Below are 19756 nucleotides of genomic sequence, written 5' to 3'. Positions count from 1 at the left end.
TTCTCGTGTAGTGTGCAATGGAAACCCACTGGTGGGTCAGTGTGGTTTAAGTGTTTCAGAAGGTGAGCTGGTAACTTCTTATATCGATCAAGATTTGTCTACTTTTGCCTTCCATTCACCTTTCACATAGCCCCAGTGGGTTTTACAATGTTGAGGGTCACCGAGTCCTGTTAAGAACCACGGGGACCTGTGGCCGACATAACTGACATGAAAAACCAACTGCAAGGGCAAGACCAACAGCTGGAAGGACGAGTGTGTGTGTGTTTGTGGAAAGCGTAGACATGAGCCTGTGAAGGTGTGTACAGTATGCATGCGTGTGAGCATGCATTCCCACAATTGTAGGTGTCAGTACGGATGCTATGATCTACTGCAGTGTATAGGTCATCTTGAAGTGTATTTGTGTGTGTGTGTGTGTATGTGTGTGCGTGCACTTAGATTCCTTCCTGCTATTCTCTTCATTTGGAAATTCACCAACATTTTTCACCTTGTGACATGGTTTAGTGACATACTCTCTGTCTAACCCTGCCCACTTAAAACATGTTGTATGTGTGTGTGTGTGCATTTATTCCACGGTAAAAACTAATATTTTACTGTCCCTTTAAAAAAAATGACCTTAATCGATAAATGGTTGCATGTAATTGCTGATAATCATTGTCAGTCACCGCTCTGCAAGTGGCAGAGGAGCACTCAGTTTCCCTGTCATTGCCCTCATGACTCCCTGAGCTTTGAGTCACCAAAAAACAAAATGAGCAGTGAGAGCAGTGACGGCTGAAAATAGGGATGGGAATGATTTTGGCCTTTTCAATGGAAAGAGATGCTCTGTCTGTAACTTAATGAATAAGTTCATGTATTGTGCAGTCCATGACAAGTGTTACATCATCTGTCAAGAGGGTGAAAATTGAGTAAAACTACAAGTACACATTTCATTTGGACTTACTTCTTCTTAAAGCCTTCAGCCAGACATGTTTTCAATCATGGAAAACTCTGCTTTGATTAAGGGATTTAAAAGTACACTTTAAAAGTACAAAAAAAACTCTGAAAATACTCGGAGGAAAAGACTTGGAGCGACACGTTTTGGCCTCTTGAATATTTTCTCTGCTAGAGGAAACATTGTAGAGATGTAGCCTTACATGTTTGACTCAGAGACTAGCCGACATATTAGAATGGTAAGTGTAGTTAGCATCTTTTATTCGTTATTGTCCGTTTTTAGCTTTTAATTGGCAGTGGTGGTTGTGAAACATACACTATCTGCTATGACGTTCCAGTGTGCTCACATCTGCCATTGTTTTGAATTGATATACGGAACAGGTATTACAAAATACCTATTCCTACACCTGGCTTCCCCTCTGATACCCCTCATTTCGCCCTAGCATACGCTATGATAGAGAAAGCCCCAGCCGCAAGTTGACTGGATTGGTTTCTTAGGTCTGTGACTCATTAAACCCTGGCTGTCTGACTTATTGGTACACTGCAGGGCAGAAATGCACAGCCATGGGGTTGACTGCTTATTGTCCTCATAATGTGTATATAAAAAAACACCATATGGACATATCAACAAGGTTAAAAACTTGATTTTCATTGGAGGGGGTCTCTCAGCGAAGATCTCGGATAGATATGATGTCTCAGACTCAGATAAACCGTACACGTTTTAGGCTGACTGTTAGTTCTATTAGCCACACCTTCAGATAGTGAGAGTGACCGCGATAAAATCCAACTGCAGAGGCAGACATAAGAACAACCATCAAACAGTAGAAAATCAACATTTAATCTACAGAGTTAGACAGGCAAAGTGAAGATATGGTCAAACTTCATTTGATCTCAACAGGTTTTTAGGCACAGGGACAAACATTTAAAAATATCATATATAATAGCATATATTATTCTATGTAGCATAAAACCTCTTTACCATGACAACGTATGCACTTCATCATTGGCTGTACAAAAATACATTTAAATCTCTCTATCTCTGCACATTGTGGGCATGTTTGTAATTGTGTTTGTCCATGTGCAAATGTAGGTGCTCCTCATGTTTTCTACACTTGTTATGTACGTCTGCATATGTCTGTGTGTGTATGTCTGTGGTGTGTGTGTGTGTGTGGTCCTCTTCTTGCAGCTGTGGTTCAGCCAAAGTCGATTCGTGGGCGGTACTCAAGAACCATGGGATATGTCTGAGGGAGAGACAGAAAAACGTGTTTCAGAGGAGACAATCTGTCTTTTTTGGTCTTCAAACCATAAACGTTCACCACACGGCTGCTGGAACACTGAGGCCAGTAATTAGATACTGAATCACTAAAGCTAGAACATTCTGTGCGCAGGTTATCGTTTATTAAACAGGCTTTTGGAATTTTTTTTAAAAGGTGCAAGAACAGTTGTTACATCAACAACCTGTATTTTCAACCCAATTCCACATGACATGCTGAAACACAGACACACGCACACACACACACACACACTCACACAAATCTCCAGTAGTTAGATTTGCAGCCATAAGAAGTCAGACTGACAGAGCGAAAGACAGACCGGGCGACTCCTATTCCATCTGACGTCAAACTGCAGGTTTTCATGAATTCAGAGCCAAAGAAGAATGTGAAGCCGTTCCCATTAAAGTGCCCAGGATCGACCTGGCTCTGCTCTGCTCTGCGAGGATAGAAGCCAAGTGTCTGATGCAGAAGAGCTATATATGAAAAAAAGAAGCAATAAAGGCTGCTGCTCGCTCTGCTGAAGCTCAATTGAAAAGTTTATCATTCGATATCTGTGGAATACAGAGGGCTGTGTAACAAGCCACTCTTTCTATTAGCTTTAATGGAGCATTTCTTTCTCCCAAATCTGAATCCAGAAGCAAGCCTGCTTATCACAAAGTATTTAGGTTTAGCTTTTGATTCCTGACAAAAATAGAAAGCCTATGCGTGTATATTTGGTGCATTGAAAAATGGAACAGTCTAACCATGTGTTTGCGCGTTAGTGCTTTCATAACAATAAACAGTCTCAGATTTCTGAAGTGATTTAAATGGGTCTGGTGTTGTGCTCAGTGACAGACTGTGACCAGCTTGGATGAGATCAATGCAGCTGTCCAGGTTATTATTATTCAGCTTAAAGGACAAAACACATTTTAATTGACACATTTCATCAACATGAAAACTATAAACTGTTCCAAATGATGTTAGTCAGACGGATACGTCTCTTGCCATTGATTGGTTAGAAGAAAATACCCCCTCCCAAAGGGGGAGGGGTATAACACGAACACAATAACAGACTTCCTACTTTGCAATGCCATCAACTGTTAGTATTTTGAAATTTGTTGCGCTGTGATTGACTGTATGTTCCTCTTGCATAGAAAACATGTCTTTTGTGTTTTGGATTGTTAAAAACTTAGGAGACAGTCAGGTGACGGGGAGAGAGAAGTTATGACAAACAGCGATGAACATATTGGAGTACTGGTAGGATTTACCAGATCCCTCATTGGCTGTCCAAGTTTGTCAAATGTTTCCTCTTTTAAAACTTTTTACCAGCACAAAGACACAGGGTCACGTAACAACACTGCCCTACCACAATGTAATAAGTGTAATGAGTGCAAACATGTCAACAAATAGCAATCTCTGCAACTTTGATCACGGTTGCAACATGTGAATTCTCGCAGCGGCGTCTGGGAGCCTGTATTGCACAATGTCAAATACAGAGTACATCAGGCCAAACAAACACTTCTTGATATTCATGTCAATATCTGTCATGTAGCTTTCGCATGGTGAAAGTTTAGATTGTACCTTCGGTTTTTCAAAAGTTAACTCTCTTGATATATAGATGAGCCTTGACCTTGCAGGTCCCTGTGGCTCTTTCAGTAATTCATCCATCATTCTGGATAACTAACAGAAATGTCAATGAGGACAACTTGTACATCGTGCCTCCTTTGGTTGCAAAGCACATTTGAAAGAGTCAAAAGATGTGAGCTACCCTTTTCATAAAAAATTCAAAAAGTGGATGTTTGTGAAAGCAGCTGCAAAGTGAAGACACGGTCTCCTGTTTCTGGAGCCTGTCTACTATTTCTGGCTGCTCGAGGCTGCTGGTGCAGCAGAGTACAGCTGCTGTCATCTCCTCTGGCTTTCTGCATTTTGCTGCATCATGCCTCGGAAATAAAGAACAACACTGAATCCAACCTAAGCAGCCTCTCGCTGTGCCTTTGTATCTGCATCTCTGACACGCTTTCACTCAGCATTTTGCTCTCCAAACACTTGAATTATACGGCGGTAACAGATTTTCTCTTCAGCTTTCAGCTACTTTTAAGGGATTTTGTTGTAGTGTCAAATTGACGACTGTAGAACCTTCCAACCTGCAGCACCAGCAAATCTCCAGTTAGGTGAAAATACTGAAAACTAGATCTGCTGTCAAATATTACACAATTAACGTACTTTTCCATCGTCTATTTCCTACAGGAATATGTGGTGATTAGACGTAATGCAAATATATTCTACTTTAATTTGTCCCCTCTGGGGTCACACTTAAGCTCATTAAATGTACAAAATGTAAAAGGTTCTTCCACCGGGGACCCTGAGTATTCGTCTTTGTACTCTTCTGTCATGAAACAAAGTGTCAGGGTCAATGCTACAAGAAAGGGGGTCAACAACATCATTAGGAATCATCCTTTAGAGGTCTGAAGAGTACACACTTCTGTAGCTTCAACGTGGACCTGCTGTCAGATAAAGCAGTGATTCACCTTGTTGATGTAAAACTGATATTATTTATCAAGGACGAGGGACATGATTCATGAGAAGGTTCTCATTCCAGTGGGGTTGCCTGTCGAGATGGTTTAACCCGAGTAGATACGATGTAGGTTTAAGGGCGGGTCACGCCGCGGAGTATCTTTGCTTGGGTGAGTGTAGGAATGTAAGGCTGCTTAAAGGTACATTACTCAACGGTTAGGGAATGATGCCACTTGTCAGAGGGCTCAGTAGATTTATGACGACAAAGCCTGATACCCATTTCAGGACCGGGACGAATGCTCATCCAACTTTCTGCACACATTACTGCATATTGATAACTGCTTTTTACGGCAACAAATAGATTGATTCAATAAAGGATTTGAAATAATTTAAAATAAATATGTGAATCAGACATTACATTTTGATTCAATGAAATGCTGGCCACCCTGGCCACAAGTGTTGATCTTTTTATTGTTGATAATAAAGTGATTCTACAAAGTGTCTGTAGGAAAACAAAACAAAAACAACGGTATCAGTCATTTCATTTCAAATGCCTCAAGATATAAAACATCAAATTAAGTTTTAATGACAAAGACCTCTAATATGCATGTGAATTATAACTCTTGTCCCAAGGAAAAATACAGGTATTTTGTTGTTTATGTTGGAATACTTTTTGTCGAGAAAAAGCATGATAATCTGTAAAAAACAATTCATAGATTTAGATTTCCGATTAGGATATCTGATATGAGAAGAATTGTTTTAGTGGCAACTAAACTGTACTTTAACAAATGATGTCCTCTTGAAATTAAACACATGTGGTTTTCTGTCTCAGTGGGATTTTTTCCGATAAAAAGAAGCCGTATTTTAAACTCCACATCTTGAGAGTGTGCTGAGTTTGAGGTGGTGAAGAGGTTCAGCATTCTCTGGCGGGACCATTTGCTTGAAGGTGTTTAGGAAAGAGTTTTGTGTTTCATTTGTAAGTTATGCTCCATCATCCATCATCCAGACAGAAAACCTTCCTGCTTCTGAACAAACGGTGCCAACACCTGAAACTGATTTGTGCTAACGAGGTGAGTCCACTGCTTCTCAATAAGGAGGGATGGAACGACTGCCACAGCTGCAATAAGTGACTGTGTCTGATCTCAGAAATACCGTTTGAGGTTGAAAACAATGAGAGTGCTCTTTCTAATCTAATCTGAGAGGGGTTTGACCTTCATCTGAACAGAGTACACAGAGAGGGACTATCTGGGACGGCTCTGTCTATCCAACACGGCCATCTAACATTTAGGCATTTAGTATGTTGTTTAGACACACAAAAACTTTAATTCTCGCCTGTGAATATTACATATCGAGGGCTTTTGTTGTGAAAGTTAAGAACAGGAGTGGAATATGGTCTGTGCTGCCTTTTGTCAAGGTCAAAAGTTTTAAAGGAGTAATAACAAACACCAACTTGGTTTGGACTACGGCACCTCCGTGATGTTGTTTCATAAAGAACTCAACCCTCTTCGCACAACGTGATTGGTTGATGCCTTTATTTGTGGAAGTGTTCGTACTTCTGGATTCCCAGTATGAACACGTGAATAGCTCTTATGTGTATCATTGGATTCTTTCCTCTATTCATGTGAATGAGCCTGAGATCGAGGCTGGACCGAGGCGGGGTTAAAGGAAACGATAAAGCTCATATGGGACCATGGATGCAGAAGACCACCGGATGAAAAGGCTAATTTTATACTGTGAAGTCAAACTTTGCTGTTCCACTCGTTATGTCAGCTCTCGGGTCCGGTCTTGAGTCCTAGGGAAGACCTTTAGACCAGATAGCAATTACATTTGACCCAAAACAGATTTGCTTTAGGGTTGCTAGGACAAAGTATTCAATGGTAGAACGTCTTGCTGATGCAATTTAAATTAGTGACAATTTAGTTATCTAATCTAATATTTCTGGAACATGACACATGACAGTTCATTTAAACAGAAAACAAACTGCTCAACGATATAATTAACTGCCAGTCAGCAATAACAGGCATCAGGATGTGTTCATTACCCAGTCAGCACAGACAACAGTACTTCCCAGATACATTTTGAGCGAGTGTGCATGTTTTTTTTCTTCTCATCACCATCAAGGCAATCAGAAGGTAGTGTCCTGTTCTGGCTAAATGACATCCCGAGACGCTGAGTGGTAAAAGATGAATTTTCCTCGTTCCCATGTGAGTGCAGCCATCCTGACCGGCCTCTGTGTGTCTCAGCGTCAGAGGGAGAAAATCAAGTCAAGCTGCGTAGTTGTCAGTAGGATGAGACTGATGAATGACTCGGGTCTTCTTTCTCTCCCTCTTCTGTCTCCATTCCTGACTTTCATGCTTCGAATCTGTCTCTCTCACCCTCTCCGTCACTCCTCTCCTTACCTCATCCTTAACCGGACAGGAGTTCTTGGTGTTTATCCTTCTGACTCACCAGGAGGGACATAAATAATTCTGACGGGCTGATTTCTGTCTGTTGTTTTGGAGCGTGCGAGTTGTGGGCAAAGTGGGGGCGGAGGAAACACTGCTAAGGAAAGATTGTGCTTACAAAGAAGCTCGATGATGAAAAACCTTCACAATCTGTTTCACTTTGAACAAGCCATCTTCACATATTCAAATTCAGTGCTTCAAATACATTCAAATTCAGAGCCTTCACCTCGAGTGAATGTGATTTCTCCACGGCATCTGCCATTCTATATAAAACCATCAGGCGTTTCTCTGAACCAGAGTGGACCCAAAAGTGTGAGAACAGGACAACTCCTCCTGGTGCTGTGTGTGTGTGTGTAGGTGTGTGTGTGTGTTCTAGTGCTTCTATCTTTGTGAGGACCAATTAACATTTTAGACAGAAGACGTTTCTTGAGCAAGAATTTGTCTGTTTTGATGGTGAACGTTAAGGTTCACACAAGTGTTAGTGCAAGCATGTGTTTTTTGTGTCTGTCTGTGTATGTTGTTCGACTTTCATTCCCTGAAGAACACTCCCATACATCCAAGTGTGTGACTCCATCTCCAGCACTCAGGAGTCCTCATCCGCAAAGCATTTCCTTGACTCTTACTACTATGAATCTGTTCATATCTAGTCAATCTTTCAATATTAACGTCTATAATCAGGAAAGGTCATTAATTCCTGATGATATTCAAAGGAACCTTTATGATGATGGATATTGTGTACCACTGGATTGAATAGAAAGCGCATACTGATTTTAACTTAAGGTAATGTGGGAGTCAAACCAAAGTGCAGTCAACTAGAATTTACTTCAGTATTCAATTTGACCCTCCGAGTTGACAGTGTTCACAGTGGTGAAGAAAGCAAACAGAATGGAAGCCTGTGGCACTTGAGTATATAGTGTGTAGTCAGAAGGACAGAATCAAGGCTTTGAATAAGTGAAAGGAATATTCAGTGTACATGTCTAAGACATTGATCATTAAAGGAAGCATAACTTTCTTTCAAGAATCTTGAAGGAGAGTTTTAGCGACATCTTTAAAATGTGATTGGTTTCTTACTTAGAACAAAACAACACCAACAAAACAACGTTAAGAAAAGTCTCCTTTCTTTAGCTTGGAGTCAGAATTCAGTCGTGAGTGATGACAGTAATGACAGATTATTTGAATAAAAACGTTCTTCCTGCAAAAATGATTTAGAAAAGAGAAGTCATTTAACCAGTACTTTCCTGCTCCAGTGCATCTACACATGAGCACGCAAACACGCACACACAAACAGGAAGTGAGGGTGACAGCCTTACATTCTCTCCATGCAGCCTCCATCGGGTCATGTAGATGAACTCCAGAGTGTGATCTCTTCCCATGATCTCTCCGTTACACAGCACATCCAGCTGGACACAGCACAGGAAAAGAAAAAAAAAGATCAGAAATAAGTTACATTCAATTATTTTTAGAAAACAAAATTAAAGAAAAAGATTAAAGAATCAATTTAGTTTAATAAAAGGATCAAAATGACAATGCGGTGCCAAAACCTCAAAGGGTGATATGACATGTAAATTGACAAAGGAAATGAAAGTTTATAAAAATCGTAACCCTGATGCACAAAATGAAAGAAGAGGGGAAGTTGACTGCGGTAATGCGTGGGAGGCTGCACTGAATGTGTGAACGACTGTTTGAGATTCAGTACAAGCTCAGTCTAAAGCAAACGTGGAAGCCGTCAGTTTTGAATCCAAGCTGACTGATTTCTTTAAGAGTGGTTCAAGTTTCATTCTTTGGATGTTTTGTTTATTTTCTTAAAGTGGGACATTTGTTGGTTATTTTACTTAAATTGTATTTTTGTGTTATCTTTCAATTGACACATATACTTATTGGATTGGCTGTTTCATAGTTCTGTGTGGCAGCTTGATCACTTTTGGGGTTTTTGAGTCTGTAGCTATCAAAACCATTGCACTGGCTAATAATAAAGCATTTGACAATAGTTGTTCAGATAAATGTTCTTTACTTTGCTATAAACTCACAGAGTTTAGGTAATGTTGCTGGTAGTCACCTAGCCAGTTAGCCATGATTGAAAATAATTGGCAATAAACTTTATTCTATATGAGACCAGTTCAATCATAAAGTCATAGTGTTTGAATAATAAAATGTCTGCATCGTATAACATAACATAACTGTTAAGGGAGCTGCAGTGTGCGGACCTTAATTTAAATGTTCAATGAATCTGTTCCTTACCTCATAAGAGCTAGGCAGCTTCAGTTTAAGACTGAGAAACTTCTTAATTGTTCCCACTGTGACTCTACTGGAGCAGCGGATGAACCTCTTCATCAAATCCTAAACGGACGAGAGACAAATTCCATTACACTCCAATCTAATGAGAGAGGTAACTAAAGTCCCCAAAACACATTCAAACCTTTACAAGAGATTAGTTACTAACTGTCTAAGAAGCTTGGAGGCATTTAGAAAACCAAGCTGTTTTTAAGGCTTATTGATTATCAAAACACTTCTTGATGAAAATGTTGCACATATAATCAATAAAACACACACACACACCGTGACAGTGCTCTCCTCTGACTGTCCTGTGTTGCGTAGGCAGTCCAGACAGATAGCTATCTGAGGGTCACTCCTGTGGTAATCTTCATCGCCGCCATCGTCATCATCATCACCACCTCCACCGCCACCATAATCGTCTCCAACATCAGGCAGTCCAATCCGCTGACACCTCACAGTTTCTGCTATGGTATGAGACACACACACACACACACACACACACACACACACACACACACACACACACACACACACACACACACACACACACACACACACACACACACACACACACACACACACACACACACACACACACACACACACACACACACACACACACACAAATGTTAGAGTGCTAATAAGTGAGATGTGAGCCACTCAAATCTTTCTTTGAATAGGAAAAATTGAGTATCAAAATGGGGTGTATGATGCATATGAGCAGGAAATTCCCTGATGTCCCACATTTTGATGAATCAAAACTTCCCTCATCTATTTATTTTACTTCTGCCTACTCTAACAATGAGAGGAAGAAGACAAAAAACTGTAACATGATTTACATACACAATATCTGACATTGCTACTCATCCCAGGGCTTCTCCTGGTACAGCCAGAAAAATAGCAACTGTATATTAATCCATTAAAATCATACGGTTCAATTATATTCAGTTTAAATGTGACAGACAGCTTACCTTGGCCGTTTTCTCTGGGTTGGTTCTTCTTCCAGAATTCCACTTCCTGCTGTTCCTCTTCTGGTTCACATAAACAGATAACACAGAACAACAGGTAAAAAGACAGTGTTAAAAAGCAGCATGGAGAATTCGGACAGACAGTATTTCTATAAAGAAGGACAGGTGATTCTGATAATGCATAAGCTAGTGCACTGATTGAGATCCTGTCCAGATAGAGACCATGTGTTTAAAGTATTTGTGTTTGAAGAAATCAATTGTTCTTGATTGAGCTTAGCATTCAATTCAAGTTCTTTGGGGTGTAATGGAAGAATTTGGGAAGGTTCATCCTAACTATCAATGCATACAAGCTCCTTTGCATACAGTTCTAAATTACAGTGAGAGACCCCATTATAAAGACTAACGCAAGCTTGTAAAATAGCCTACAGTATGCATTCTGTCCAGACAATAGGCTGCCTTGCCATAACTGATTCATCTACAGTGGAATTTGTTGTCTTATATGAACTACCTTCACTCATTTGGAAATACAAATCATAAAGCACTGTCTCGGTAGCCGGAAGCGTATGGCTAATATCTTTTTTATAACAGAAACATTTAGAACTATAGTGCAACCTAGACAATCAGTTTTGTTGTTGTTTCTGTCTCCTGTGGTATTTCTGTGAATTCAATTACTTTTATTTCACACTCTGTATGAAGTATGTTCTAACCTCTAATGAACAATGAAAAGAGAAATTGTATTAATGCCAAATGAGGTAAAGCTAGCCGCGGGCTAGCTTGATTTTAATGAATAGTGCAAAGAAATCCTCTGCACGGACATGACATGTGTCAGGTACAGAAAAAAACCAACAGTCTACTCTTCAAAAAGCATGAAACAGAATTCATACGATACAGATTTTTACACCACTTGGCCGAGCGACACGAGTGCCACTAAAATACAATACGTTTGTTCCATCAATCGGCTGCCAGAGCGCTCCGTCACCGGAGGTGAAGTTATGGAGTCATAAAATTATAGCACCATCACAGCTTTAGTTCGACATTTTGACTTGGCTTCTTGGATCAAAGCTGCAGAGCAGTGCCCAGGAGCTTGTAGGGATTCCGTTTTGCTCAAAAGCACTTCAACATGCTTTTCGGCCATGCAGGTTTGAACCCAGTACCATTTGAGGCCATTGGGTCTGATTAATTACTAGCTTCTAAAATGAGAACAGGCATGTGTTCATGTGGGTTACTGTAATGTTAATCCGGATGTTGCTTAGCACAGTATGTAAGTACAGTATATAATAATATGTGCCTTTATAAAAAACGGTGTTCAAAGTGCTGTTGTTTACAAAAAAAAGATGTCGTCTCCCCCCCCCCATGAATAGTCATATCATTAAACATGGACTGCAAACTGAGAAGACAGATTGATGAAACCATTTGGCAAGCTCACGTTCTCTGAGTCCAGGCACCAGCTTGAAAATGATCTCCTCCAGGGTGTTGTCCAACCTGAGAATATGGAGAGAGAAGAGCGTGAGAAGGAGGTGGAGGGAGAACATGATGACGAGGAGGTGAAGAGGAAGTTGCGTGATGATTTAAAGTGACAGGATTTTAAGAGGGGGAGCAGTAGCGGAGGTAGAGGAGAGAGGGATCAGGTGGGCGGAAACCAAAGAGAAGAAGTCAAGAAGGAATACAAGATTAGAGAAAAAAGGAAGATATAATAGAGGAGAATGAGTTGGTGCAACAGATGAGTAGTTGTGATATAAGACAAAACAGATGACAAATCAGAATGAAACATGAATAAAGAATAGGAAGCAAATAAGATAAAGAGACAAACAGAAGGATAAGAAGACTGAGATAAGGTAATAAGGGAAGGATGAGATGATCAAAAAGTAGAAAGACCAGAACATAGCAGGTGGACCAGGGGGGCCACTAATCAAATGGAGATGAATGAAATTTAATTTGTACTATAAGTGTTGAAAACCCCATTTTTAAAAGCCACAGAATCTCTTTTAAGACGAAGAGAAAGAGCATTAAAGAAGGATAAAGAAAGTGAAGGGTGACAAACTACCAATCAAAAAAAGAGGAAATAAGCTCATTCAAATAAGAGAGGTAAGAAAAAATGACATCTTACCTGAGCATCTCCAGAGGGTTGGTCTCATGGACCTGAATGCCACATTTAGGACAGTCATTACTGTCCTCAAAGTGCTGCACTATACAGCCCTTACAGACTGCAGAAGAAACAACATAAACATAATTTATTGAAGTTAAATTGGTATTTCTAATGGCTACTCTTTGTCAAGACAGTTTGACGTCATCTTGTTTAAGGATTCCAAAGAAATAAAAGAAAGAAACCTGCTTTTAGCACTTGACAACCACATGCTAGTTAGCTTAATATCTCACTCATTAGCAGGTTAGCTAACTTATAGATAGTTTGCTCACTCACAAGCTTGCTTGCAGGTGGGTTAGCTTGCTAGGTAACAAGCTAATAATGCGTTCACACAATGCACTGTGGGACAATTCCAAACAAACCACATGATGTCAAACTGTCTTGATCTTCTGCCATTGATTTCCACTCATTGAAATGTGTAGAAAACGTGTCTGTTGTTTCACTCACAGGTGTGCAGGCACTCGGTGACCGTGGTCGGTTTTATCAGGTAACCTCGACACAGGTAGCAGGTGATGAAATGGTTAAAGTCCCTCACCAAGTGCTTCCTTCCTGTGGCAGCCATGTTTGGAGTCTTTTTTTAGCAAAGCTACAGCGAGATACTAACCAGGAGTCAGAGTTACAGTTTAAAGCTGAAGGGAAGCTTTCGGAGTCAGACGTCCATTCACAACAATAAGGAATGGAAAAGAGTACAGTTACAGGCGAATATTGGGTGTCAAAGTTTGGTATCTTCACCAACACTGGCTAATGTTAGTCCAGGCTAGTGCATACAAATGTTCGTTATCCACAATTTATGAGAGAAATGAGAGAGCCTACTGTGTAAAATCCTGCTCCATCCTTGACCCAATTTCTATTTTGTGATCAGTTTTTCTTTATCAACATCTCCCACACAGAACTTATTCCATCTTCACTGAAACATGTTGCTCCCATTGAAATAAAAAAGGAGACACCAGGTTTGTCCAGTCTGTGCAATCCTGTTTCAAACAACCACGTTTGTTAAAGTCCCAAAATTCCTGGAGAGTAAGACGTCGTGCTTCCCTCCCCGTCTCAGCCAAAGTGCCATTTTTAATCCATGAGGGGTCAGAGGTCAGCTGACGACAGTGAGGCCAAAGACCTCTGCGTAGTCGGCCTCATCCCAGTCAGTTCATTCATCATTATGGTGCTGCTGCTGTTGACGTCCTTCTAGTGGCACATGGTGACGTGGAACTGTCTGATGACCTTTTAACCTCAAACTCAAGTTACCTAAAGACAATAGAAACAAACATAAGGAAGTGTGCTATGTGCAGAGTACAGATAAAAAAGCTGGAATAGAAAGATATATTCATGAAGATATTTACAGAGATATGCAGAACTTAAGACACAATAAAACACATTCAAAGGGAACATTTTGAAATGTCTATAGAGTCCCTTATAACAAAGACAAAATTAAATATAACTATATCTTTACAGTGATTTTTGAGGAATGACTCTCTGACGTGTAATACTGCCTTCAACACCAGGAATATTATCAACAACCAGAGGAGCTCCATATGACGATCTCAGTCAGTGAGCTGGCTCACAGTCAGTTTAAAGGGCAGTGATTAAATCTAGACACCTTACTGACTAACTGAGTCGTGAGGATTAGATCTCCTCAAAAGATGGAATAACTCCTGGCTCACCACAGGAAGTTACATGTCGGACAAACATGAACGCAGGTTTAAGTATTTAGGGTTAGGGTCTATTATTATGACCCTTTAATGCTGTGGTTTATGGTTCTAAGACTATAACTTGCAGGTTTTTCAGACTATTTTTCTATATCTATACAGTATATAGCGTGTACACAATCATCATTGTACTGTAATGCTTGTGCATCTTTATTCTTTCCCCTGCTTTTTGGTTTGTTCTCTCCTACTTGTTTTGTTGTGTAATTAATGTATTCATCATTAACTAACAATGAAATGAACATTCACAGGGTTGTTGCAGTTCTGACCTGCATGCGTCCGTCTCTGGATTACCATTACTATGAATAGCTAAAGTCTCCAACTTGGATCAACTCCATCCCCATTTTGATGGATTTGAATGAATTTTGGTTGCCCGACTTCAAATATATTAATATATAATATTAAGCTTCATAGCCGTGGCGGCAATTCCATTCAGAAATGTCCCTTCTACTGTGCAAAGCCTTTCATTCAGATGGTATGGTGTCAGCGCTGCTATTACAGTAAATGAAGCGAGCAAGCCGGTAAATGTTTCTGGATGTGGGATTAGTCACTGTTCTCAGGTCTCATTCATTTCCTTTCGAAACACACAGCAGTCTATCATTACCTGGTAATATCAAATACTAATCATCATGCAGATTATTATAATAACAGTTACAGAATAAACAGTTTGGCAGGCAGGTTGTATTTATTGACTTTATCCAACACCAGTTTGGCTCTTCTTACTCCATTTTTACTATGAATGCAACCAATATGCAAAATGAGTTTTGGTGGGTTTACCTCTTTTTTTGTATTAATGGTAGGGGGATACCACAACATATCATTGTGCCAGAAGTCAACACAATGAAGCAGGAACAACTCACCGCTGCTTATCACAGACAAACTATACGTTACTGTAGGAATACTATCAAAATAAAGTTTGTGATACTGTAGCTCCTGCGTGAATACTGTATGTATAGGGCTCAAATAGCTGCTCTAAATACCATAGAACATTATGGTGACATAAACAATATATCTGCCCATGTGTGCTGTCTGCTTCTTTGACAACTTTCTTTAGATACGTGCACACCATGAAGAGACCAAGCAATAAAGTGAATAAGTCTTATGTTATACGTTACTGTTATATTTTAATGAGATAACATACTTCTCCGTACTAGAGAATTTCTTAACGTGAATTAAGTCACATGTTCAAGATACTTTTTAAATTGTACGTCTAATTGCGTAATTACTTCGTCTAGGATACAAAGTAGTATTTTGACTATATATGCAATGAGTCTGTTTTATATTGTCAATTTATATGTTTGGGAAATATGCACTTGAAATTGAAACATTGTGCCAAACTTTGCACCTTCTTTAGATATTTCCGATAAGCTCAATTCTGGTAACTGCTTAAACTCTACCAAGACTTTAAATACTCAGAGTGTTCGACAATTATGGGATAGCTACATGTGCCAAATTTTTTTTTTTTAAGTGAAGAAATATTTTTTAAATTCCAGCAACCACAAGAAAAACAACCTCACCTGTCCCTTAATCCATTGAATCAAAATTAAATAAATCTAAATCTGTCAAAACAGGCAAACAGATATTTCTTGCACAGCTCTGTGTATTGAGACGAGGCAACAGAACTGCATGGCTACATAATTGACTTACTCAGCCAAAGTTATCATTATCAATAACTAAGTCATAACATTGACTCACTGTCAGATTTGATATAAAACGTTACATTTGTTTTTTATTTGTTCAACTTATTTTAATTTGACTAATCATCTCAAATTAATAAAAGCAAATGTTGATGTAGGTGTTCATTTGTGGCATTAGTTGTTGTAAATTGTAGCTCATTTTGTATCCACCTGATGTATGCTGCAAACATAATAGGTCCCAACAGTAATTTTCCCAGAACTACTTTAATTTGGGGTCTACTTTATTCTCATACTTCCATCATTTCAAAACGACGTCACACATACGTCTACGTCAGGTGTGTAAACAGTGTTGAACACATGCAGAGCTGGCTCCAGGCAGCTTACTCACTGAAGAAACAAACTACACACAGAGGACATGTTGTGTACTCGACTCCAGACGCTTGCGTCTTTTTTAGCGTGTGCCGCTTTTTGCTAGAAAAATCTTAAATGCGCAGCTCTGAAACCCCCCCAGTATCCGTCAATGAGGCACAGTGGCGCGCGCACAGGCGTGCTATTTATTCACACGCAGCGGATCTGCTTATCTCATCGTTGAGGCGCGTCACGGTCTACGTCACCTGTGTCAAAACAACATCAATGGACGACACACGCACATTACAGTGACATACGCCGATACATTATAGCCAACACGTTCAAACGCGCGCAAGCATACGCGCGTGTCGCAGCTCTACCCATCTATCTACACACTCGAGCACACACATAGACACGCGCGCAGCAGCACGTATCGACAGTAAAAGTTGCAAAGCTTCGTTCCGCGGCCTTTTAACGACACCAACGGGAAGCGCACTGTACGCGGGTTATTCGCCGTTTGCGTGAACATACCGTAATCCCGCATGTGAGTGTGCACGGCGACGCACTTTGCGTTTCAGGAGAGAGAGAGAGAGAGCGAGAGGGGGAGGGAGGGGTGGAGAGAGAGAGGAGGTCCAGCCAGCAGCGTCAAAGTTTGGCTGTAACGTATCGCGACCGACGTCGACTGATGAATTCGTCATCCGCGCAGAAATAATAAGAAATAATAACACATTCCTCACCTCCGTCCACACTTTCCCTCTGCCCCCGGAGTTATGGATGCCGCGGCTGGGCAGGAATGTCCACCATGACACTGCCCGGTTCTCCTGTTCACTCCGGTCCGTGCACTGGGTGAGGAGAGAACGCGGAACTGGTCGGCTCGGATCTGCCCCAGTCCGCCCAGCAGCCAGGCAGTCGGGTAGGCAGGCAAGCAAGCAGGCAGCAGAGAGAGCAGCGGTGGGCGGGGAGCCACCAGGCAGGCAGGCAGGGCTCGGAAACTGAAAGCGGTTGTGTAACTGAGTGACTATTGGCCTACAACACACACACACACACACACACACACACACACACACGCACACGTACACACACTCTCATGTGTGTAGTGATGAACAGGGATGGAGTGAAGGCAGCTCAAACAAGTTTGGTTTGGTTTAATTTTCATGCATCATACAAAGTACAACTACAATAGCAGATCAAGTCAAGAAACAACATTTTAAATGTGCTACAGGCACCATAAAATACACATCAATCACATACATAAATGCATATATACAAGTGTAATTTATGCCACTCGTCCTCATCTGTTATAACGGATCAATCATATTTAGGCCAGATAGCATGAAAAGTCAAGTTCATGAGAAAAGTGTTAATGCTCCCAAAAAAATGTATTAAGTACAGTTCAGACGTTTCAGCACAATTTCTTAACAAGATACTGAGCATGGGAAAGCATCAAATACAGACCTTTATACAGGCTCCTCAATCTCCTCTGGGATTGAATAAGGACACAACATTAGACCTTATGGAAGGTTCTGTTTGTCCGAGACGCCGTATTACCATTCAGTACGTACATCAGTTACTCATATGTGCCACAATACTGATGAAGACGTAATGGCACAACATCATAAAGCTGTACCCAATAAAAAGGTTCAGTGTGCTGGTGCCTGATATTCGGATGAGCACGCACACTACTTTGTCCCTTTGAGAAAGTTATCTTACCTTACCGTTGTGAGATAAAAACAACTGCAAAATACTAAATCATATTAATGAGAAGGTTTTTCATCATATAAAACCGCATTCACCCACCTCGATCAACTCAAATACTGTCATCCAAAATGCAAAAATACCAGCATCTGAGGCGATTAAGACAGAGAGATTAAGTGCATTGTTGTAATTGTTTTGCCATATTATCATGTTTACTATTTATTATAGCTATTGCAGATTTCAGTGTGGTCTTTTTGTAATCTTGGTGGTTCTTCTATTGGATTACTGGTTTTGTCTTTTAAAAGGCTTATGTTGGATGTTAGTTACACCTGATAGCTCAGCTGGTTCAGAACGTTTGTGTGGTTGAATCTAGTTGGGGACTTTTAATGAATTGTCTCCTGTTCTCAAGTAAATAAACATGTTGACAGTATATCACACATTTCCTTCTTCTCATGTTGCATACGTTATGCAATAGTCTGATTGAAGTGTTTTCTAAGAAAAAAGCCTGAATTGTGGCTCCCTTGGTAGAGAGATCAGTGGGACTGAAAAAGACCTTGAAAAGAAAACAAGAGTTTCTCTCTTTCACGCTCCTCCTCTCTTTGCTTCAGCTGACATAAGGTAGAGAAAGATCCGAGGAAAAGAAAAAAGAAAGAAGGATGTTGATGTGGCAGGAAAGTGAGAAACAGGCTAAGAGATGCAGAATCGGGTTTGATTTACAGGTTTAATTAGAAAGACAGAGGCAGTGAGTGATTCAACTGTCGACCCACTCTGATCCCACTGTGGGACCCTTAAGTACATGTTAATGCACGCACATATACATGTTCCACAGGATTTATCAGGACGGGGGACAATTACTACTACCAAGCACACCTCTCAACACACGGACAACGCCTCAGCAGACAAAGAAATCAGGTTTTGTCTCCCAAAATCCACCAAAACAAAGTTCATTTTGAAAACTGTATAATAACACCAGTAAACACAAGGATTGCATTGGTGTAATATACCATGTATACTGATTGTCCGATACCTTTTAAATCTAAACACAAGGTATTTGTCAGTGTGCACAAGTGCAGGCTCAACGCCCGACTGACAGAAAGAGCTTCAAGCGTCATAGCAATAGCCTTGACACCGACACATTGACTGACTGACAGACAAAAGACCTAACCCTGTTATCACCTAACAGGGAACATGATAAACGTTTAAGTAAGCGCTGACAACAATCATATTATTATTAATATTATTATTTGTATTCGTATTTCTATTATTATAATGTAATTGTTCTTTTCACTATGTAAAGCGGTACGATTTAGTAGTAAATGTTTGAGTACTTTACAGATGTTTGTTGGGACTCGGGACACCCAGCTTTAAAACCGGAATAAGACGTGGAGTCTGCTGCCGTATCGGCTCTGAGGCTGTGCTTACACTCAGCAGGGCTTTAAGCTAAATGCCAATGTCAGCATAACATACTCACAATGCTAGCAAGCTGATACTACGCAGGTTTATTGTTGATGTTAGCATGTTGCTCAAAGCACTGCTGCACAGAGTCACAGAGCTGGTATGTGGCTGTAGATTCTTATTTTACATCTGAGGAGTCTCTTCCAGCTTTTTGTCAATCTGCAGGCCTTTCATCTATACGTCAGGACTGTTAGCCATGGCTACATGTGCCTGATACCACTTCTTGTTGGCCGGGAATCAAGAGCACAAACCTCTACTCCTCCTCCTGTTTGAAGGAGGAGGAGTAGAGGTTTGTTCTCTTGAGTTTGAATCAAAATAATTTTAGAAATGCCTGTAGTTTTTTAGCAGAGTTGTTGGAGCAGCACTGACACACATACAGTGAGGGGCCACTGGAGGGATAA

The 19756-nt window shown here is 40.4% G+C and overlaps 1 protein-coding gene across 3 annotated transcripts; it reads right to left on the bottom strand.

The window, feature by feature from the left end:
• Nucleotides 1-1744: 1744 nt before the first annotated feature.
• On the bottom strand, nucleotides 1745-17162 carry LOC142931699 (polycomb group RING finger protein 5-A-like). 3 transcript variants are annotated; one of them, XM_076075759.1, is made up of 9 exons: nucleotides 16943-17162; nucleotides 12971-13762; nucleotides 12488-12584; nucleotides 11807-11862; nucleotides 10384-10443; nucleotides 9695-9873; nucleotides 9377-9475; nucleotides 8449-8538; nucleotides 1745-2168 (listed from the first exon to the last, which is right to left on the bottom strand). In XM_076075759.1, the coding sequence occupies exons 2-9, from the start codon at nucleotides 13083-13085 to the stop codon at nucleotides 2121-2123; spliced, it is 744 nt and encodes a 247-aa protein (XP_075931874.1). In that variant the 5' UTR covers nucleotides 13086-13762; nucleotides 16943-17162; the 3' UTR covers nucleotides 1745-2120. The 3 variants fall into 3 exon arrangements, with proteins under 3 accessions (XP_075931874.1, XP_075931871.1, XP_075931873.1); XM_076075756.1 differs by having other exon boundaries at nucleotides 9695-9876; nucleotides 16943-17157; XM_076075758.1 differs by lacking the exon at nucleotides 16943-17162 and adding an exon at nucleotides 16737-16876 and having other exon boundaries at nucleotides 9695-9876.
• Between the last annotated feature and the right edge of the window lie 2594 nt (nucleotides 17163-19756).

The sequence above is a fragment of the Anarhichas minor genome, unplaced genomic scaffold (assembly GCF_050575085.1).
Source record: "Anarhichas minor isolate MPS153535 unplaced genomic scaffold, ASM5057508v1 ptg000054l, whole genome shotgun sequence".
In the NCBI taxonomy this organism is placed as follows: domain Eukaryota; kingdom Metazoa; phylum Chordata; class Actinopteri; order Perciformes; family Anarhichadidae; genus Anarhichas; species Anarhichas minor.
Note: the sequence above shows the minus strand (reverse complement) of the source record. Positions and strands in the feature narration are given on the sequence as shown.